Source organism: Lytechinus variegatus, chromosome 2, assembly GCF_018143015.1.
Source record: "Lytechinus variegatus isolate NC3 chromosome 2, Lvar_3.0, whole genome shotgun sequence".
Taxonomy (NCBI): Eukaryota; Metazoa; Echinodermata; class Echinoidea; order Temnopleuroida; family Toxopneustidae; genus Lytechinus; species Lytechinus variegatus.
The window spans coordinates 69,930,141-69,953,137 of record NC_054741.1 but is presented as its reverse complement, the minus strand read 5'-3'; the positions used below and the strand labels follow the sequence as shown (position 1 = coordinate 69,953,137).

The window sequence follows — 22,997 nt, the reverse complement described above, 5'->3', positions numbered from 1 at the left end:
AAAAAGTACTTTTTTGATGACTCTGTTTCACTCAAATAATGAAAACCATAAATTACATAATCATCCTTTTTTCTGATTTCAAATATGCAATATTCACATTTGATTTATTTGAATAAACAGACTGAACTTCAGGGTCAACTTTCTCTTAAAGTTTGGGAAATTTCATGAAAATTACCAGCACTAATGTTTGCTCTTAATATTTCAGTGAAATCCTTGGTTTTGGTGGCACTGGTGAATATCAAAAAGAACATCAACTTCTAACTCTATGATCAGTCTGGAGACTCATTGAAAGATAAAAAATAAAATAATGGCTACTTATCCAAACTTCCACAGAAAAACCTAATTTAAAGTTGTTTTAAGAGCAACTGTACCGTGTAGTGATTGTCGAGGTAAAGTTTAATGCAAACAGGACCAGATTTCATGTATGTCCAATAATCTAGTCCAAAAGGTTTATCCACTTTTCAAGGAATATAATATTCAATAATACTGATAATTCATAAATACATACACCTTTACATGGAAATGTATATTAAGACATGCAAAATGATTAGCAAAAGTTACAGTTGTGTAAATAACAATTGAGAAATACATATTGATTTTCTAATTAGAGAGTTGTGCAAATAATCATAAGTCAACTTAAATCATTACTAATGTGAAAATATTAGATGACAAGACTAAGCCCAATAACTTACATGGTAGATTAATTAATACTGGAAAATTAATTTGAAACCACGAAATGCTACATAACATTAATTGACAATATTGATTTTTGCTAATTTTGACTAATATGAATCAAGTGGAAGTATATATGTGATATAGTATTGAATTCAAACTTAACTACACACTAACTTAGTTGTATACAACAAACTTGATCAAGTCTAAAATTGCTCAGAGCACATTTAATCAGCCTTTTAGTCAAGATTTCGCCTGATAAAAGCAGTTATGTCAGCAACAATTTATCGAAACGTTTGACATTTATACAATTTTTGTGTCTCTTTCAAAATACACATACAAAACTATGTATGCCCGGCTTAAGTCCGGCATTTCATATTTTCCCATAAAAACTTGACATGACTTTCTCTCTTAACATATGAACATTTTGGCACTATCTAATATTATACATCTGTTTCACCTCCAATTTATTTGATAAACATTGATCAATAATTTGGAATAAAAAATATATTAGCTATTCTGCATATAAATATCCATTTCAAATGAGTTCACTGTTACAAAGAGTAAAAAACAACCAACAATACTATTTCTTTTCCCTCAGAGGTGGGTGTATTGATGAAAATTGGTGCATATTAACAGTCATTAGAATCTGTAGCCCTAAAGGTGCTTCAAATATGCCTTCAAAATTCCTCCCAGGCAAGTGGAGAATGTGAATGCATATACCGGTAGTGGAGCGTGAACATGGACAGGCAAGACTAAATCTGATGAACATGAGCACATTCACTAAGCCTACATTTAATATTAACAGGTGCTCAGTCAGTAAAGGCTCAACTTTAAAATAAGTCTAAATTAAAAAAACAACTTCATCCAGAATCTGATGTCCTACCCTCTTACATACATTTACCCCATATCACATCATAGAGAATGCTGATAGCTAACAGTGAAATCATTATTTTAAAGTAAAAATATTAATCTTGATTTAATTGGGTGGACCGTGGATGACAGGATTTTGCTTCTTCTTTAACCCCTCTCCCAAAATCTGCCATCTATAATATTCACACTTTTAGAATTATGATTACATGCACACATTTAAAGGACAATTGTGACTGAGATAATAAAATGGAGGATAAGCCTGTAATTCAATGCTAACTTACATATATTACAGAGATAGAATATGAAAAGAGATACAAAAAAAAAGATAGCAAATGATAAGGGTATTGCATGGCATTCATTATTTACATTCTACCACAAGTAAATTTACATGAAAAATATTACACCATCACCACAAAAGCATTCTGATTGATAATAATTTCAAATTGCATAAAGGAACAAACATATTCTAAGTTTCGAACATACAAAAAAAAATCACTTTACAGTACACTGTGCAGAGATACATCTATCAGAAAGCTATTTTTCATTTCACATTTTAAGTGTGTTAAAATAAGTCAGGAATTAATTTGTAAATTAATTTAAAGATAATGAAGAGAATGTTAAATGAAAGCAACAAGAAACATACAAATCAAATAAATAAGTTGCAAAACTCAAGACTCATACATATATATGCATCATCAAAATAAAAAAGAAGCCAGATCATATTAATATTAAAGCACACACAGAGATTAAAACAATAGTAGTACTATGAAACTGCTGTACATGCAATGTTGATAATACTGGAATTTTAGATTTTACATGCATACCTATATTCATCCATATCCCATTAAAATAATTTTTGATGTTAAATCAAATAAAAAAAAGAAAGATTTTTTTTTCTTTTCTGAAAATTATAAATTATGTCATACATTTTCCCTACATTTAAAAGACTTAAAAAATCACCTTGAAAAATCATATTGGGAAAAAATTGATCACTTGGTATCTCTATATACTGCAGGTAATTTAATATCTTTACATGCTCTTGCAATTAAAACTTAATTTTTCCACCATAAATGCCCATATTATGACAAGACTATGCATCATCATAAGAAATTAATATAACCTTGATATTCTCTTGATGGCTAGTTTAATCAAAATATTTGAAAATGCATCGCTCAAATTATACAATGATGTACACATTATTCAACAAAAATTCTAACAGCTTCTAATAGGAAAGTCACCTCCAAAATATCTCCCTACGGATAAAACATTGGACGTGAAGCGCAAGGTACAAATTTATTGTACTAAGTTCTTCTAAAACCAATAACAGAGAACAAGATAGCATCATAGTAAGATGGCATTCCAGGCACCAGGCATGCATTAAATTGCAAGGACATAGCATGCTAATTTGAGGTTACATTTGCATTTTAAAATGAGCTCCGATTGTGGTAACAATAAAGCCCAGTTCACTCTATGAGCAGCGGTTGCATTGCACGGAGATCCAATAACATCAATTATCAGTGCAATGGCATCGCAGGCCAGTGCACACATTGCAACAGCTCTGCAGGGCACTGCATCTCATGGCACCTCTTCCTGTCTGTGTACGTTGTCTGTGCTGCAGAAGCACAGCAAATTTGCAATAGTGTCATCATCTAGGACAAATCTGATTGGCTTAAATTAGCAAAATTGCAGAAAATTTTGACACATCAAATGTCTGGGATTTGGTCTGCGATCCTACTGCAACAAAGCGGGTTGCAGTTGTAGCGCATTGTCGGTTGGCGCACACCTTGTGATTTTGTTGCAATCCAATCTTGGTGCAATCGCATCGCATATTGTGTGCTGGGCTTAAGAAATTAATTCCAATAGAATAAAAAAAGGAGACCAACTTGTCATTGCATCTTCAGAAATATAATGTGCATATAATAGTAGTAAAGAGCAACTACCAGGTACTTGTTACTAGTAATTAGCCAAAAAAGCAAGCCACAGACTTAATAATGATTCATTGTTTCACTCTCAATTTCAGAAAGAACATCACCAATATATTTTTATTTCCTATTACCATATTAAATTCATTTCACATTTTCTTTGGATTATTCTTATATTATTCTTTGGATTATTATTCTTTGGATATTGGATATTATTGGATATATTATTGGATATTTGGATATCATTCTTTGGATTATTCTTACATTGAGGCCCAAATTCACAAAGGTGATTATGCAAATCATTGGTTGAACCCATGGTTTATGCAGATTTCCTGTATAAATTACGCTTTTTTACTGCATATGTTAAAAAATGTCCAATGCTGATGTGCTCTTTTGTCACAAAGCGCCAAATTTACGCCTGTTGCCAAGGTCAAGTACGCTATTTTATTCCTGAGTCCACTGTAGGAAAATTGTTAGGCTTAACAGAATACGATCCCCAGGTGGGCACTCTATGATGATCATAGACCAAATGTTAATGGGGTATAAAGCACACACACAAAAAAAGTATGATTTGAGTATGCACTGCCTGGGCTGGATTTTCAGAGCAATTGCTGGAAATCTGGTATCTCTGTTGAAGCTATTCACTGCTGTAACATTTTCACACAAGTACTGATCATCTGAGTTGCAAATTGGTATATAGTATCATAAAATTAAATGACCTGCTTACTGGCACTTCTAAAATGCTGTAGCTTTTGGTTTTTGTTGGGTTGCGACATGATTCTTTCATGATCCCCATAACTTACTGTATAAAATAACTTTGGCTTGGTAAAAGAAAATTCATGATTGTGATAAAGCATTTTGTACCTACACCTACATGAGCAATGTTTGGCTTTAATTCAAAATGATTTCATCTAAAGACCTGTGCTATGAGCCAGGTAACTTCCTGTAATCCACTGGAAATTTAACATCGGCCTTGTCCTTGAGAGTAATTGCAGCATTTTCAATCCTCCTATTGATTTTGGTAACCATTTCTTCTGTATAAGGGTCAAACTCTTGATCTGACCCCCGATGAAACTTCCCCTCCGAGTGGCCCTTCACGCATTTTAACCTTTCAATGTCTATGGGCACCCGTAGGAAGCGATGAATATGTGCCAGTTCCATTTCTAAGTTGGCCTGAAGGTTTTCATAGAACACAACCATCGTCCGCAGGGAGTCCTTCAAACAGTTGCGCATCATCCTCTCCCAATGGCTACTTTCTTCTTCAACAAACTCCTCCCATTCTACAGTACACACAGGAAAGAATAGAGAGAGAGAAAAAGATGTGGTTACTTTACTGGAATCTTCCAAACTGAAACCTTTTTTGGTGATTCCCACAGAGTAAAGAGTGACTTAGAGAAATTGTTAATTGCTGATGTGCATGTTATGTTACGCACAATCTTACTGATCAATACGCAGTGTGCGCATCCTCTTAGTATGATTTGACCAATGTGGTGATACCTTTTTGTTATGTGAAAAAAAATTGGGAATTTAATTACGACTCTAAGTCACACTTTAAGTCACTCAGAACGCCACTCAGATAAGTTACATACATTTATAATTTTCCACTATTTCCAGCTCTTTTCAGGAGTAAAATATCAGCTCCTATGTATGACTCGCATCAATCTGACTGTGATGCATTCATGGATTTTAATTAGTAACCATGAGATGATGTACTGAATTACCTCATATGGAAAATAAAATCTTCTATTAACAGCTTTTTATACATACCAAAAGTAACTTAAAGGACAAGTCCACCCCAACAAATACTTGATTTGAATAAAAAGAGAAAAATTCAACAAGCATAACACTGAAAATTTCATCAAAATTGGATGTAAAATAAGAAAGTTATGACATTTCAAAGTTTTGCGTCATCTCACAAAAACAGTTATATGAACTAGCCAGCTACATCCAAATGAGAGAGTCGATGTCATTCACTCACTATTTCTTTTGTTTTTTATTGTTTGAAATATGAAATATTTTGATTTTCTCGTCATTGTCATGTGAAATGAAGTTTCATTCCTCCCTGAACATGTGGAATTCCATTATTTTAACATTTTGTGCTTCAGGCAAGGAGGTCCTAATCATCAAATTCGTAAAAATTGAAATATTGTATAATTCAAACAATAAAAAACAAAAGAAATAGTGAGTGAGTGACATCATCAACTCTCTCATTTGGATGTAACTGGCTCGTTCATATAACTATTTTGTTAAAAATAAGCGAAACTTTAAAATGTCATAACTTTCTTATTTTACATCCGATTTTGATGAAATCTTCAGCATTGTGCTTGTCTGATTTTTCTCTATTGATTCAAATCAACATTTTTCTGAGGTGGACTTGACCTTTAAGAAAACTTAATGAGACCAGTCAACATGCACATTGAAAAGAGAGCTGGAATCACAATGTGTGAGCAACAGCATAATCATACAAGCTTTAGGAAGAGCCAATTGTACTTTGCACTTGGTTGCAATGGTTGTATTTGTTTTTGTTTTTAATAACAAAGGGAATATAACAGGTACCTGTGCTTTCATTCTAGGCCCGTATTCTGAACTCTGGTTTAAATCAAACCCTAGTTAAAAGTTGTGGTGTAACTATGGAGAGCCAATTGGAGCACAAATCCCTAACAGTATACATTCAATTTACTATTAAACTCATATGACACCCAAATTGTTCATAATTATCTGGGAATGATAACTGAAGTATTTTTCTTCATTATGAAAGCAAAAGGAAACAAAATAGTAAACATAAGAAATTATACAATATAAACAGAATTTTTGGCTCCCAATAATTTTAGCACAAAGTTAGACCATGGTCTAAGTTAAACCTGACTTCAGAATACGGGCCATAATATGTATGAACAATAAGCATCAATATGAAGCCAAATTGGCGAAGGTGTGGCTGTAGCATAAATCATTGGAGCTATCATTTTGACTTCAAACTGCAATCAAATAAAAAGAAGTATAAGGGGATACAACTGAGGAACACTCACCTTTTGTGCGGAATGATTTTTCATCAGCTTTGTTGACATGGCCTGAGGAGTGGTAACGATGCCATTCTGAGATCATGGCATGATACGGGTTCCTGACAAGAAGAATGAGTGCCTCAAACTTCACTAGCTCTTTCTTACTGCATCGGTGCATCTTCACACCAAGAACGCTCTTCTTCATGAAGTTGACACTTTCTCCATGGAAACCTGAGATTATATGGACAAACAGAATTGAATTGAATAAGACTGTTAACATATCTTAGGCATACTTTTCAAACAAAAGTTGTTATTGACAATGATAAAGCTTGTCATATAATGACAGACATAGCAACAGTTAATGTGGGCAAACTGGATTCCAAGTACTGTAGCTTCATTAATAATAAGTTACAGCCAGAACTTGTTGCTAGGTTGACAGGAAATAGACATCCGCAAAATTTATTCATTTAGTTAACAGGCCTATTGAACATGGAATCAAATTTCCTTCTCAAAAGTCATTGCCACTACTGGCCCCATTCAGTAGCCATGAAAAAATTAGTTTTAATTAGTTTACTATTACCCGTAATTATAATCTACCCACCAAAATGTAAATTTTGTACTTTAGGAGATCTCGATTGTGGAACTTCCTTTGCCGATTCTTCTGAAACATGTAATCATTTCATCACCACGGATAGATTTTAATGAAACCCTTTACAATATTTTGTTGTTTGGAGGTTCGGCATGATGTCTTTTGAATCATGCAACCCCGCCCCCCCCCCCAAAAAAAAAAAAATCGTCAGATTCAAAAGTTGAAAGAATAACTTTTCTTTACAATCTCAATTCCATTTCTGACATTAAAAAAGATAATAAACTTCAGAAATAAGAATTCTTAATGCTTAAAACTCAAACAATTAACATTATAATTTTGCATCATGTCAGGGTTGCCTTGCTAGCATTTAGAAGAAAGCTGCACAGATTTAACTATTAAGTTGTATTTATGAATTGCATCACATTATTTATTGCAACTTGCATTAGATTGGGGTTTTATTGAAAATCTTCAATTTTTTATTTCCATTGATCTATTCCTTTCAGTATTTTTATTGCATTTTAAGGGCAGAATGCTTCTTGGAGAAAATTCCATTTGACTTACCACCCTGTTGGAGTCTTTTGTCAGTGTAGACACTGCCTGTATAAATGCCTGTAGAGTGTTCCATTAGATGTCTCAACCAAGTGTTCCCTGACCCTGGATAGCTGGCCAAGGCTAACAGCGTTTGACTGCCTTCCTCTGCAAAATTCACTGCTAAACAGGAGTCTGAAAGTGAAAAGGGATACAGGCAAGATTTTAAAATTTGAAGTATTGTACTGAAACCTCCATGCACGGTATGCAAAATTATCACTTTAATATAAAGTGTCCCTCCGCTTTCTAGTACAAGATGCATAGGTAATGGTGACAGGTGAATAGTGAGGGTGTTTATTTTTATAAAGTTATTTATCCATGAATGGTCTTCAATCATCTCTCTATCTCTCTTGAAAGGAAGGGGGTTCAATTACACAGGAATTTTAATATGAGAAATAAATGATTACCGGGGTACCCAAACTGATAATACAAATATAATGGCGTATAGGGTAAATTATTTGTATGCGAGAATCGATTAAGGCAAATAGGAGCCATCCATAAACATGAATGAAGAGAAACTAGGGAAATAGCAGAATACAAACAGAAAGCAAAGAATATACTTTCAGGGGCTGTTTAGAGGTTTGAACTTACTGCTGCCAACTGTTGGGTTCTGATCCATTTGTTGGATCCTTCCATCTCTAGAAAGCTGTTTCTGCAGATCCAACTCCACACAGTGCCGACAGAACTGATCCACATAGCCAAAGATGACAAACACAAGCACTAGAAGCACAGTCATAACCCACAGTATGGTGACCCTGGCCGAATACATGCGGTAGAATAGCCATAACAAGAAGCTGCTGGGGCCAGTGGGCTTGTTCTTGACCCCAGCCATGACATTTAAGTGTGACCGGAGACTCTCTCAGAATTTGAAGAATTCTTTAATAGAAGTGTATATTCCTGAGGAATTGAAGGCCAAAGAAGGATATACCTCTAGGCTGTTTATTGTCAAGTGACTGTCCTGCAAAATACTCAATAGTAGAAGTGAGAAATATCCTGCGAGACCTTGATCCTAGAAGACTTCTTATGATGAAAAGAATGCTGATCAATCATGTATGACAGAGTTAGAGAGGTGTTTCACATCATGCCAGCATTTTTGTTTCAAGGAAAACTCAATAGCTGGAAGATACCGCATGAGGCATCTAGAAGCAATTTAGAGAAGAAATGAATACAGAATAAATATGTTTTTAAGATGTATAAAAGCAATTAAACATGGGTCAATGTTTTTCTGGAATTCCTAAGGACTTAACACATTCATCAGAGATGCCAAGACGAAGGAGGACTTGCAGGCCACAATGGTAAGCCAACTCTTAAGATCACTGTCAAAACTTCAACTGTTGAAGTTTGGTGTATGGTTGTAAAATCAGCGCAACGCAGCACCGGCTTAGCAAAGCCATAGATATAGGCTTGCATAAATAATTTCATGAAATTTAATCAGCACAGGGCTAAGTCTACACTCGAGACACTATGATATGCGCACGTGTGTGACATACAGCTGCGCAGTTACGTCTTTTACATATATATACATATATATGATCTATTTTGCACTTTTTCAAAAGTTATGGACTTTCTATAACTTTTAAGTAGTATTCATGACAAATTGGACCGAAAGCTTTAGTCTCTGCTTCATTGTTTGTTCTGCTGGACTACTTCTTGCTTCACCTCCTCCATAGACTGAAGTCATTCATACACTCTATACAGAGAACCAATGCCATGGCTAAAAGATTAATTCTTGATTTTTAGCATTAAAATAACATTTCCTCACCAAAATATAGGTTTAAGAATATGATTTATCATTTAAGTTTTGAAAATAATAATACAAGAGTGTCGCTAAGGCGAGCACATAAAACGCCCGTCTGTAACGCGGAAAATGGAACTATTGGTCACGCAAAAAAGTGGAAGATGGCGACTTCACCTTTGACCATCTGACCTCAAAACTTGCTAGGATCTATGCTAGTATCATATACACCAAATTATATCAGCCTAGGTTAAGGTCAACTAAAGTTATCATGTTAAAAAGGACTTCAGAAGGGTAAGATGAAAACATGTCAGTGTGACCTTGACCTTTGACCTCAAAATTAATAGGCTTCCTGGGGTCCATGCTAGTATCATATACACCAAATTATATGAGCCTAGTATAAGTTAAACTGAAGTTATCACATTTAGAAGGAAAAGTTAACGGACGGACACCGAGCGTGATCTACCATAATACATCCCGTAGGCATAGAGACTGGCATATAAAAATCTAGTAATCAACAGTGCTATCTCAGTCAGTACATTTTTATAACACTATCATTAAAGGTCAAGTTCACCTCATAAAAATGTTGATTTGAATCAATAGAGAAAAATCCGACAAGCACAATGCTGAAAATTTCATCAAAATCGGATGTAAAATAAGAAAGTTATGACATTCCAAAGTTTCGCTTATTTTTCACAAAATAGTTATATGAACGAGTTAGTTACATCCAAATGAGAGTCGATGATGTCACTCAATCACTATTTCTTTTGCTTTTTATTGTTTGAATCATACAATATTTCAATTTTTACGAATTTGACAATTAGGACCTCCTTGCCTGAACCACAAAATGTTAAAATAATGAAATTCCACATGTTTAGGGAGGAATGAAACTTCATTTCACATGAAAATGACAAGAAAATAAAAATATTTCATATTTCACATAATAAAATGCAAAAGAAATAGTGATGTCATCAGTTCCCTCATTTGCGAGATGTGCATATAACTGTTTTGTGAAATGAAGCAAATTTAAAATGTCATAACTTTCTTATTTTACATCCGATTTTGAAGAAATTTTCAGTGTTGTGTTTGTTGCATTTTTCTCTTTTTATTCAAATCAAGTTTTTGTTGGGGTGGACTTGTCCTTTAAAGTTACAATGCCGGGGGGGGGGGGGGGGGACATTGAGCCTACATGTATGAGCAGTGTTTTCACTCTTCTCAGTATTTAAGAAATTCTGGGAAATATTGAATTTTTCAAGGAAAGGGTCAGGAAAAAAATCTTCCAAGATATCCATATATATACACGTATATACAGTTGGGGCCAAAAGTTTACATACACCTAGTAGACAAACAATGATCCTCAAATTTTTACACTTTCACTCATTCCTGCCAACATATGATTTCATGGATGCAGACAAGTGTGGTCTTTTCTAAATATATCTGGCATATACTTCAAATAAAAACACTTGGAGACATATATATGGTTCATAATAGATATATTTCCAGTTTATTGGAGGGTCAAAAGTTTACATACACCAGCCCTAATACTTGGTAGCACTGCCTCCATTCGTCTTCACATCTCTCAGCCTACGTGGCCAATTCGACACTAGCTTCTTGCAGACCTCCAATGGGATTTTTTACCACTCTTCTTGGCAGATGACATTGACTTGAGTCACATTCCTTGGTTTCCTTGACCGAACATGCTTTTTGAGTTCTGTCCATAGGTTCTCAATAGGGTTCAGGTCTGGACTCTAGTGTTTCGGGTTAATTGTCATGTTGGAACCCAATTTTGACTAAGATTGAGGTTCTTAGCAGACCTTTTCAGGTTTAGCTGAAGAATTTTCAGGTAGTCCTCTTTCTTCATGGTGCCATCAATATTCAGGAGTGAGACAGTACCACTTGCTGCAAAGCATCCCCACAACATGATGCTGCCACCGCCACTGCCCAGGTGTTCATTAGCATACTTCAGTCTGGCTGTACGGTGTTGGTCCTGGAGTTTAGGCTTCTTCCCCGGCCTGCAGCCTCTCAGTCCATGATCATGGAGGACTCGCTTTATGGTAGAGAGGAATACCTTGCTTCCTGAAACCTCAAGATCCTGGCAAATCTCTTTTTTGTCATCCATGGGTTAAGCTGAACTGTACGGACAAGCCTGTGTACTGCTGTCTGGTTGAGTTTTCGCTTTCTCCCTGATCTTGGTAGAGTCTGCCCTGTGCCGAGAGTGTTATGCTTGCGTAATATGGTTTGCACAGAAGCACGAGGCATGATTACAGTCTTTGATATGACTCCTAAAGAGGAACCAGACTTGTGTAAATCAACAACACGTTTCCTACGGTCTTCGGTATAATGCTTTGACTTCTCCATGGTGCTAATGTTGCAGTGCTGATCAACATGGTATTGGTGGTAGCATTTATAGATACCAACACTGAATCACTGCAGGAACTTCGGGGCAACATTTTTTGCCATTTTCTAGTCTACTCAAAAGTCAAAAACCTATTCATCGGTCATATTCTAGCTTTGCTTGACAAAGATGGAATGTGAATCATGCTTCAAATGTCCAAGGAAGAGGTATGCATAATTCTGCAGCCATTATTCAATTGACATTATAGCATTATCACATTCCTCAAGTCATTTAAAGGAAACCAAGTCCACTTGAAAGCCATGGCACCTCTTTTTAAACGCATTTTATCACTTCAACAGTGAAGTGTATGTAAACTTTTGACCCATTGATTTTTCAGAAATATAGATATTATAAACCATGTTAAAAATATCTGAGCATTTTATATGAAATATACACCTTGGGCATAAAGTATATGGATAATTCTTCTAATCTAATTGGCAATACAACTGGTTGAGGGACAAAAAATGATGAAAAAATGAGAAAAATATCTTTTTCACCAGGTGTATGTAAACTTCTGGCCTCAACTGTATACCACTACCAGTATATCTTTGAAAACTCCTCTAAATAGACGTCAGCCCAGCTACATGTAATTTAGATTTCTAAATTGCTCTCCTACAACTCACAAGACAGTTCAAATCCGTCTGCTTGGAAGAATTAGAATTTGAAACATTTTTGAAACTTTTTTTTAATGTAGTGTTCAAAGCAAGAAGTAGTCCAGCGAAACAACCAAAGAAGCTTTGTCCTTCCAGCAGTCAGTATGTTAAGGTCCCCAAAGTCTGCACATATGCGTATCTGCTCGATTCTAACAGAGACTCCAACACTACCGCTTTCACAAAATCTCCTGTTCTCCCGCTTGAGATTTTTTATCTCCTGCCCAGGCCCTGTGTCTCTCGCATATTTTTCTCCCGCTTTAAATGATCTTTCTCCCGCCCAAACGCTTTTTAAAAAACTGGAATTAAATTTCCATATCAAAGCCGATATTCAAGTTTAAGACTTAAGTAGAGCGTCAACGCTGCGCGATCTCGTCCATGGGCGCGCCCCGCTATGGCGTTTGGAGCAATCTTACTCCAGAAATCATCAAGTATTGAGACAAGATAGATGGAAATGTCAATTTTAAGGCAGTGTCAGGTGAAGTAGTATGTCTTCACTGGTTGATACAGATAAAGGCATCACAAAAATGATTTCGCACATGCTTATCAATTTTCTATGCATGCATGAATAATGATATATATATGAAATTTTATTAAGTTTTATCGAGCCAAAATGTATGATTTGATTCATTCAATTGTTAACTACTTGGTACCCTCCTAAGTCGTACAGATGGGAGGAGGGGCACTGGGGCAGAGCTACCAAGTCTCACGCATTATGCGTGAGACTCAAGCATTTTGGACTCTTGTTTATTCCCTCAAATCTCTGTCTCACGCAACTATCACAGCCTATCCCCATATACATTGTACACAATGTCTGTGATCTCACTCAGATTCACAGAAAATCTCACGCATAGCTGGTCTTTGAGCTTGGCATCTCTGGGGGGGGGGGGCAAAAAAGTCATGACCAAGAAATAAAAGAGAGAAAAGGATAGACAGTCGGGTGATCGAAATGTGATATCATTTTTTTAATATGTCGAAATCTACAACAAAATTGGATTTCTGAAATAAAACATCAAAATTTTCACTTGCTCACATTTTACACGATATGCCATATCTATCCCTTCGAATTTTTAATTCATTACACCACTGCTGCTGTCGTATTAAAAAATTAGCCTGAGATAGCATAAGAGAGCATCTATCTAGAGCTTCCTGGACCCTTTTAGTGGGCCCAGGACTCTGGCCGCAAGGGACTTCGCACTCAAAGTGCACATCTCATTCGAGTCTCCAGTTTGCTACGGGATCCAGGCGGGGGAATCTCCAGATCAGGTGTTTGGGGTTGGAGTCTCTGTTCAAATAAAGAGACACACAACGACCACAAACTTTATCTGTGTAATGTAAATAGACAGATGATTAAAAATCTGACTCAAAATGGTGGAAAAATAATGAATTTCACTTCCACGCATTTCATGTGACGGCCTCAAAATCAAAATCTCTGAATCGTGTGTAAAGTGAATGGTTACATGTAAAAATACATGGGGTTCCATTTTTTGGTTTAATTTGAAAATGACTGACCAACAGTAGAGGCGCACGGCCAATATTGGAGACTGTCTCCAATGTGGGAAATTATCTCCAATATCAGAGACTTTTGTAAAGAATTTGGGTATCCAATTTCAGAGACAGTCTCCCGTTTTGGAGACTAATTTCCTTTGTTTACATTTGCGGCAAAAGGATTACCTTGGCGGCAAATAAAAATGTGATAAGCAGATTCCTCATGACAAATTACCCCTTTTCACCGTCTACTTTAAAAATTCACCGTCTACTTTTGTTTTGATAAGGATTTTTGTTGTCAATCACATACAAAACAAATGGGCTTCTGACGTCAGTGAGACAAAATTTTGGGTGGAAAAAATCATGCTTTTGTTGGTGTTGTTTCTTTTGTCCTTTTGCAAAGCAAGTCTCCAAAGTGGGAGATTGTCTCCCCTATTGGAGAGAGTCTCCCATATTGGCCGTGCGCCTCTACTGACCAAGTTTTTTTACAAGAAAATCATACATTTCTCTCAATTCTTAATGAGATTTTTTAGCACACTTTACTGTATACTCATAAGGAACATTAATAACAATATCAACTGATACTTTTGTGTGGAATAAATAAATTTATGGCATGTCTGAAGGAATCAGGGACAACTCGGACCACGGGACATCTCGGACCGCGGGCCGAGTTGTCCCACCAATTACGAGATTTTTTTCTCACAAATTTGCGTCTATTTTTCCGTAATTTCTTAATTTCTTGTAAAGATTTTCTAGAGATATGGTCTGATGGTAATGTTCTTCACTTTCTATTACTTTTTTTTCGCTGAAATAAAAAAAAGTGTAATTTTAGGCGTTTTTCGACAGCTCGCGATTCCCATAGGCGCGCGTGTATTAACTGTGTCGGTGCTCGGCTCGGCCCCGCTCAATAACTGACTTGATTTTGTGATCATATCTCCTCAAAGTACCACTTTTATTGCAGAAGATGGACTTTGTTGTATTCCATTACCTCCATTTTCTCATCACAAGGATAAAATTTGGTGTATTTGCACGATTTTGATCAAGTTTTTCACCTTTTTCTCTCTGGTCGCAAGAAGCGAACAACCGATGAACGGTCCGCTGCTCTTCATCGTAATTCTCTGTAGCTCGGCCGCCTAAACTGGCGGGGTGGGATTCAGACCGAATCCACAATGGAAGTGGGCGTGCACAGCAAAGAGCTGAGCTTGACTGAGTGAGAGAGAGTGAACTCGAGTTTGAAGCTTGGCAGTGTCGTATAGGCTCTGCCTTTTTTTGTAAATATATATTTTTCAATTTTTTCTATATTGATTTTCCCTGGTTTCGAGCTCTAAGATTGTAATGATATAATTATGCTTCAATTTCTTTGACTGAGTGTGACTATGGTGTGGATGTTTGAGTTGCTCAAAAATATTTTTTTTACGTGGGTGGGGGCTCGGGGCGATTTCACTCTTGCCCCCGAAATGCGAAAAAAATATATTCGGGGTGTAGCTGTGTGGGCATGCCGGGCTGAGGCTAGCCATCAATAATTTTTTTTTTTTGAGAGAGAGGGGGGGGGGGCTTAATTTTTCACTTTAAATTGATCATTTTTAGGCCTTTTTTCCATTTTATTTTTAATATTGAATTTCCGTGGTGTAGAGTTGAGTTTTAAGTTGCAATAATCAATATGCTTTAATTTCTTTGACTTTGAATGTGACTGTGGTGTGGATGTTTGAGTCGAACAAAAAATACTTTTACGTGGGTGGGGGCTCGGGGCGATTTCACTCCTGCCCCCTAAATGCGAAAAATATTTGGGATGTAGCTGTGTGGGCATGCCGGGCTGAGGGTAGCCCTCAATAAAAAAATGTTGTTTTTTTTGGGGGGGGCTTAATTTTTCACTTTAAATTTATTATTTTTAGGCCTATTTTTTGTACATATTGAGTTTCCCTGGTGTAGAGAGTTGAGTTTTAAGTTGCAATAATTAATATGCTTCAATTTCTTTGACTTTGAGTGTGACCGTGGTGTGGATGTTTTGAGTCGAACAAAATACTTTTACGAGCTAGGGTGGTGGCTCAGGGCGATTTCACTCTGCCTCCGAAATGTGAAAATGATCTAAGTGTATCTGTGTGGGCATGTCAGGCTGAGGGTAGCCATCAATTAAAAAAAGTGTTTTATTTGGGGGCTTGATTTTTAATTAAATTAATTATTTGTATTTTTTACAGGATTTAAAATAAAACTGATTTACTTTCTTTAATTTCATTTCTTGGTCTCAAGGGTGGATGTCAGGCTGCCGGGATGGAATTCAGCCACAATTGCCAATGGAAGTGGACATACTTGTACAGTCGTGAGCTTGGAGACTGAAGCCTTGCCCTACAGCTTAGAATATTTTTTAATCAAGTTTTAGGCCACTCAGTCTTATTCCCATTTGAAATATAATCAGGGCCGGATCCAAAATTTCCCTACAGGGCCGGGGGGCATTTTGTCTAGGAATTTTTGACAAAAGGTCTTTACTGCCAAATCACAGTAATTTTTTCTCAGGAAAAATTTGACAAGCAAAAAAAAAAGAAAAAAATGTTGTAAGTTGCCTTTTCAGTACTTTTTAAGGGGGGCGAATGTGCCCCCTCCCTCGATTCGCCACTAGAACTTATGTCCATATTATTTAGTTTTAATTTTTACAGGAGGAAAGAATACCAAATTAAATAAGTTTTATGTTTTGCATTTTTACCAATTATTGTTTATTCAAGTAAAATGTATTTAATTTAGTATTGTTCCAAAATGCATCACCTAATTAACTTGTTTGAATTTAAAATGCAAACCTGAATAAAAATGAATTATGAACTTTGAATAAATAGAAAATAATATGTTATATTCTGTAAATTGTAATATTTTCAAATCATATTTTATCTCCATTCTTATCTTATCATTGTCTCCCTTTCTCATTATGTTCATCACTCTCATTTCAATTAAATTTATATTCTATTACTGGAATAAAAAAAGACAATACTCAACAATGAAACATCGATCAATAGAAAAAAAACAAAGAAAAAGAGGGAAAATACAAAGAAATGACAGGTACAAGGAGGGGGGGGGGGTAACAACAAGTCATTCTTGTCTGGGTTTTAAAAACAGGAGAAGAGTCGTCAATACAATATTGCAAATAGCAACTATGAAGAGGGTTTGGTTTTTATCAAATAATTTTTGCAGTTCCTTTGGAGTGATGTTGTTTTTGTTTCACCCATTCTAGAAAGTGAACTTTGTATCTAACACTAAGTTGCCCTAGTGTTGTTTTCCAATCTACATTTTCTAGTTCCTTGTATCATGTATGGATGAAATCATTTAAGGTGTACCAGTTAGAAAATTGTTGACTTTTGGTATATATTTACATTAATCATGCAAGTTGCAGGTATGATCACCTTCTCAATGACTCTTAAGACGAGCTTCTGCAATTAGTAAAATATATTGTATTTACTAGATAATTTGAACAACTGGACCAAATTGTGGCAAGATTAATGAGCTATATATAAGTGACAATGGGGAACCCGAGGCTGATAATGATATGATTTGAGCAAAGAAACAATAAAAATTTGATCAAAATCGGATAAGGAAAAACAATATTATCGCTGCATTTTAAAGCACATCCTCGTCCTTCTCACCATCTCATGCACCCCTCTTATCAAGAGTCATCATCATCATCTCTTATTTATATCCCTCATGCACCTCCTCTTCCCTCTCATCATCAAGGCCCACCCCTTATCATCGCCATCCCTCACATCCTCATCTCCATCTCTTTCCCTTTGTCCCTCTCATCATCCCCCCCCCTCATCAAGAGTCATCAAAGATCCTCATCCCTCTTATCACCATCTCTCACCTCCTCGTCCCTCTCATCAAGGCCCACCCCTCGTTATCGCCGGTATGCTATCATCGCCATCCCTCACATCGTCGTCCCTTTCACCCTATATCCAAAACTCTGCTCTCTACACAAAGGAAACTCAATATAAAAATTAAAAATGAAATTGGCATGCCCACACAGATACACCTAGAACATTTTCACATTTCGGGGGCAGGAGTGAAAATGCTCGGAGCCCCCATCCACGTATTTTTTGTTCGGCTCAAACATCCACACCACAGTCACACTCAAAATCAAAGAAACTGAAGCATATTAATTATTGCAACTTAAAACTCAACTCTCTACACCAGGGAAACTCAATATGAAAAATAAAATGTACAAAAAATAGGCCTAAAAATAATAAATTTAAAGTGAAAAATTAAGCCCCCCCCCAAAAAAAACCCAACATTTTTTTATTGAGGGCTACCCTCAGCCCGGCATGCCCACACAGCTACATCCCGAATATTTTTCGCATTTAGGGGGCAGGAGTGAAATCGCCCCGAGCCCCCACCCACGTAAAAGTATTTTTTGTTCGACTCAAACATCCACACCACAGTCACATTCAAAGTCAAAGAAATTAAAGCATATTGATTATTGCAACTTAAAACTCAACTCTACACCACGGAAATTCAATATTAAAAATAAAATGGAAAAAAGGCCTAAAAATGATCAATTTAAAGTGAAAAATTAAGCCCCCCCCCCCTCTCCAAAAAAAAAAAAATTATTGATGGCTAGCCTCAGCCCGGCATGCCCACACAGCTACACCCCGAATATATTTTTTTCGCATTTCGGGGGCAAGAGTGAAATCGCCCCGAGCCCCCACCCACGTAAAAATATTTTTGAGCAACTCAAACATCCACACCATAGTCACACTCAGTCAAAGAAATTGAAGCATAATTATATCATTACATTAGAGCTCGAAACCAGGGAAAATCAATATAGAAAAAATTGAAAAATATATATTTACAAAAAAAGGCAGAGCCTATACGACACTGCCAAGCTTCAAACTCTAGTTCACTCTCTCTCACTCAGTCAAGCTCAGCTCTTTGACTGCACGCCCACTTCCATTGTGGATTCGGGCTAAATCCCACCCCGCCAGTTTAGGCGGCCGAGCTACGGAGAATTACGATGAAGAGCAGCGGACCGTTCATCGGTTGTTCGCTTCTTGCGACCAGAGAGAAAAAGGTGAAAAACTTGATCAAAATCGTGCAAATACACCAAATTTTATCCTTGTGATGAGAAAATGGAGGTAATGGAATACAACAAAGTCCATCTTCTGCGATAAAAGTGGGCAGTGTATACAGCCACACGCGTGTGTCTTTACCATCCAGCCACAAGCGTGTGGTTATATCCAGAACACCTATCTGTGGATACCGCCACACGCCGCCAGTAATAACAGTAAAACACGTATGTAGGTCTGACCGTCTATATCACGATCAAAATAACCTCATTTCTTCATTAAATTCTTACATTCTAAACCCCTTTGATATCCTTAGATCGTTTCAATTTCATTCTCACCGTCTTCTCTCCTTGCTTTTCTTGTCTTGTTACAAACGGTCGTCTGTTTAACAACAAATTCTCTTTTTCTACTTGTGTCGATTCTGGCCTCCTTCGCGGTGGCAGACCCATACAGCGTTAGCGCAGCAGCGCAGTAGTAGACATACACAGTTTTCGTACCAAGCGTTAAGAATCCCGAGTTTCGTACGTACGCACGTACGCGCACATAGCCTAGAGTCAGTAGAGAATCGACACAAGTAGAAAAAGTGTGGAAATTTGCTATTTAACAGGCGGCCTTTTGTAACAAGACAAGAAAAGCAAGGAAAGAAGACGGTGAGAATGAAATTGACAAGATTTAAAGAAATCAGTGGTTTAGAATGTAAGAATTTAATGAAGAAATTAGGTTATTTTGATCGTGATACGCGTTATTTTGATCGTGATACCTACATACGCGTTTTACTGTTATTACTGGCGGCGTGTGGCGGTATCCACGGCCACAGATAGGTGTTCTGGATATAACCACACGCTTGTGGCTGGATGGTAAAGACACACGCGTGTGGCTGTATACACTGCCATAAAAGTGGTACTTTGAGGAGAAATGATCACAAAATCAAGTCAGTTATTGAGCGGGGCCGAGCCGAGCACCGACACAGTTAATACACGCTCGCCTATGGGAATCGCGAGCTGTCGAAAAACGCCTAAAATTACACTTTTTTTTATTTCAGCGAAAAAAAGTAATAAAATGTGAACATTACCATCAGACCATATCTCTAAAAAAATCTTTACAAGAAATTTCGAAATTACGGAAAAATAGACACAAACTTGTGGAAAAAAAATCTCGTACTGGGTGGGACAACTCGGCCCGCGGTCCGAGATGTCCCGTGGTCCGAGTTGTCCCGTCCCCGTCTGAACTTGAAGTTAAAATTTAAATTTTCAGATGACTGGGTGGATATCAGACATGCATGCACCCTTTATATGGCTTTAATACCAACACAGGCCAGGGCACTGAGGGCAGTGGCCCCTTAAACACCAAGGAAACTTCAATCTCTTTGTAAAATTTAGAGAAAAATACATGATTTAACTGTGGAACGTCCCGAGACAATTTTCACATTATAGCCCCTGGCGATTAGGCTCATGCGCAATTTGGATTCGATATTCACGGTATTGTGTCATCGCCCGTTTACTTGCGTGCATACACATATCGCACGCACTGAAACTAACATAACAGTGCTATTTTGGCAATGACTCCGGGATTTATCAAGCAACTTGGGACTTGGTCTTGGAAGAATGAACAGAACGACATGTTTTATTATAAAAATAGTGTATGAATGTGAGGAGGAAAATATTATCACATGTCACTCGGACTTTTCGTTTTTATTTACCTGTAAGATTCACAGCGGCCTTGTGAAAAATCTCTCCAGACAGACCGGCCCGTGGCATGAAGTTTGCAACGCAGATCGTTAGGCGAGGGCCGGGGGGGGGGGGGGGGGGGCTGCGGGTGTAATTGCGTGATGTATTTTTTTACTACAAGTATTTTTTAATGAATTGGTCTCCTACCTAGTACAAGTACCATCACCTTTAAACTGTTACTTCTGCAATTTATTTTATCAGACAGGCGCGGTAGAGACGGGAGGGGCGTACGTTTTTCCCTTACGAGAAAAAACCCCCAAAATGTCCTCGTATTTACGCGTGGTACATGACCTATTTTTTTTTTTTTGGGGGGGGGCTTAATGTTTTGATTTATGTATTTTTCACCTGTTCTTCTATATTCCGGCGCACCAGAACGCTTTCAGTTTTGAGCTAGGGGGGCTGAAGTCAATTTTTGGACAGTGACAGACGCGAGGCTATGCACAGTTCACCCCCCCCTCCCCTGTAGAGCTTATCATTTCCCACCACAATAACAGCAACGAATGTCGAGGAGACCGAATTTGGTATTTTCATTATTTTACAGTAAGTTTGGCTATTTGAATGCACAGGGTTGGCGATTTTTTAAATAATTTTTTTAATAGGATTTTTTTTATTTAAATCAGAGTTTTCTTAAATCGGATTGATTTGATATTTATTCATTTTTTTAAATTCTCAATTAAAGTGGAAACACATATAATATAATCCTTACACTGAAATTATTTTCAAAATCATACATTTCGCAACTAAAATTGTTATTAATTTATACACTATTTTAATAAAAATCCAGTCAAAATAGAATTTATATAGAATATTCAAAGTCATGATGAAGATGCTGTTTTATCGTGTAAGGTATAGCTCCTACTGACTGGTTATAGGCCTACTACAAAGTTAGTATTCCTATTCAAACACGAAATGAGGATCAGTTCTTTGACAGAATTCCATCCAAAGAGAACCATTCTCGATCAAGCCAAGGACTGAAATTATGTATAAAAGAAAACTATTTTTTCATTTATTTATTAAACCTCCTTTGTTATGTGAGCCACGGTTGGAGCTTTTTACTGTTTAAACTTTAAAGCATTGTTTGCAAGGCTGTGACTTATTAGGAAAAAGTTGCAAGTTTATTTGAATTATTTCTGTTAGTTAAATCAACTTAAAGGGGAAGTTCACCCTGACAAAAAGTTTATTGTAAGAATAGCGGAAAAAATAATAAAAAATATTGCCGAAGGTTTGAGAAAAATTCATCAAATAATCAAAAAGTTATTAGAATTTTAATTATTTTATTTGTGACGTCATATGCGAGCAGCATTCCTACATAGCGAATGATAAAAAAATCAATGAAATGTCAGTTTTCTCAGAAAATTGAAAATGGTTTTCACTGTAACTTTTGTATATCAATAGACAAATCATTTCACACCCGATCATGAAAAGAAAACAAAATTAAATTCAGGAACCATACAAAATTTGAAACTCATACATTTTATATTACATAACACATGGGGCAGCTGCTCGTTTACGACGTCACAAATCCCAAATTTTGAACTCTAATAACTTTCTTACTCTTTAACAGATTTTCCTCAAACCTTCACCAAAATATTTTACTTTTTTTTTTTTGCTATTTTTACAACAAAGTTTTCTTCAGGGTGAACTTCCCCTTTAAGGAAGTGGAATGTTTCTGGGACAATAAACCTGAAATTGCTTTGGCAGTCAGCAGTTTTTGCTAAAAACACCTGGTTCTACAGCTTTAAATACAGAATAAAATGCTATACTAATGGGATAGAACCAGGGAAGAGTTTGAAGAGTTTAGTTGCATAAGGGGTTAGGTCCACTTTGGACCATTCCGAGAAAAAACATGTTTTTTTTATTTTCACTTATTGCAATATTCATATGGGAAACTAATTTGTAATTATGTACATTTGAACATAAAATTGGGTATAAAAGAAATCTAGCTTTCTTCAATTTTTTTCTCTATATCTAAAAAAAAATATTGTGGACCTTACCCCGTTTGCTGAAACTGAAATGAATCCAATCTCTTTTGTATAAAAAAGTGATTTTTCTTTGCCACTTTCATTCACGTTTTCATTTCAATTTCAAATTTTCTTTGGTATCATCAGAGTGACTAAAAATTTAGAGGTTTAGAGACAGAAAACAAACAAACAAATTATAAAAAATGGACCTAACCCCTTTTGACAAATGAGTTCTTCAGAAGCTATAGAGATTGGTTCCTAAATGTACGGTTCACTCCAAGAAAATCACTTTTTTCATTCTCCCATATTGCAACATTCTTATGCGAGACTGAAATTTCATGATACCCTACCATGAGAAC

The 22,997-nt window shown here is 36.4% G+C and overlaps 1 protein-coding gene and 1 long non-coding RNA gene across 3 annotated transcripts; both read right to left on the bottom strand.

The window, feature by feature from the left end:
• On the bottom strand, positions 1–3,654 carry LOC121408842. Its single transcript, XR_005969091.1, has 2 exons — positions 1,732–3,654; positions 1–1,645 (listed from the first exon to the last, which is right to left on the bottom strand). It is a non-coding gene; the product is annotated as an uncharacterized LOC121408842 (long non-coding RNA).
• A 219-nt stretch (positions 3,655–3,873) lies between these two features.
• LOC121408840 (WSC domain-containing protein 2-like) lies at positions 3,874–20,737 on the bottom strand. Of its 2 annotated transcripts, XM_041600508.1 has the most exons (6): positions 20,650–20,724; positions 13,457–13,708; positions 8,235–8,782; positions 7,617–7,778; positions 6,494–6,697; positions 3,874–4,747 (listed from the first exon to the last, which is right to left on the bottom strand). In XM_041600508.1, the coding sequence occupies exons 3-6, from the start codon at positions 8,473–8,475 to the stop codon at positions 4,392–4,394; spliced, it is 963 nt and encodes a 320-aa protein (XP_041456442.1). In that variant the 5' UTR covers positions 8,476–8,782; positions 13,457–13,708; positions 20,650–20,724; the 3' UTR covers positions 3,874–4,391. The 2 variants fall into 2 exon arrangements, with proteins under 2 accessions (XP_041456442.1, XP_041456441.1); XM_041600507.1 differs by lacking the exon at positions 13,457–13,708 and having other exon boundaries at positions 20,650–20,737.
• Between the last annotated feature and the right edge of the window lie 2,260 nt (positions 20,738–22,997).

What these genes read in the sequence shown, in the direction of transcription:
- LOC121408840 (XM_041600507.1), bottom strand. Translation starts at nt 8,475, where the DNA reads ATGGCTGGGGTCAAGAACAAGCCCACTGGCCCCAGCAGCTTCTTGTTA. An exon ending in CAAAAGACTCCAACAGGGTG is followed by an intron (nt 6,698 to 7,616) that starts GTAAGTCAAATG and finishes ATATAATCTCAG; the next exon opens with GTTTCCATGGAGAAAGTGTC. An exon ending in AAAATCATTCCGCACAAAAG is followed by an intron (nt 4,748 to 6,493) that starts GTGAGTGTTCCT and finishes TGTGTACTGTAG; the next exon opens with AATGGGAGGAGTTTGTTGAA.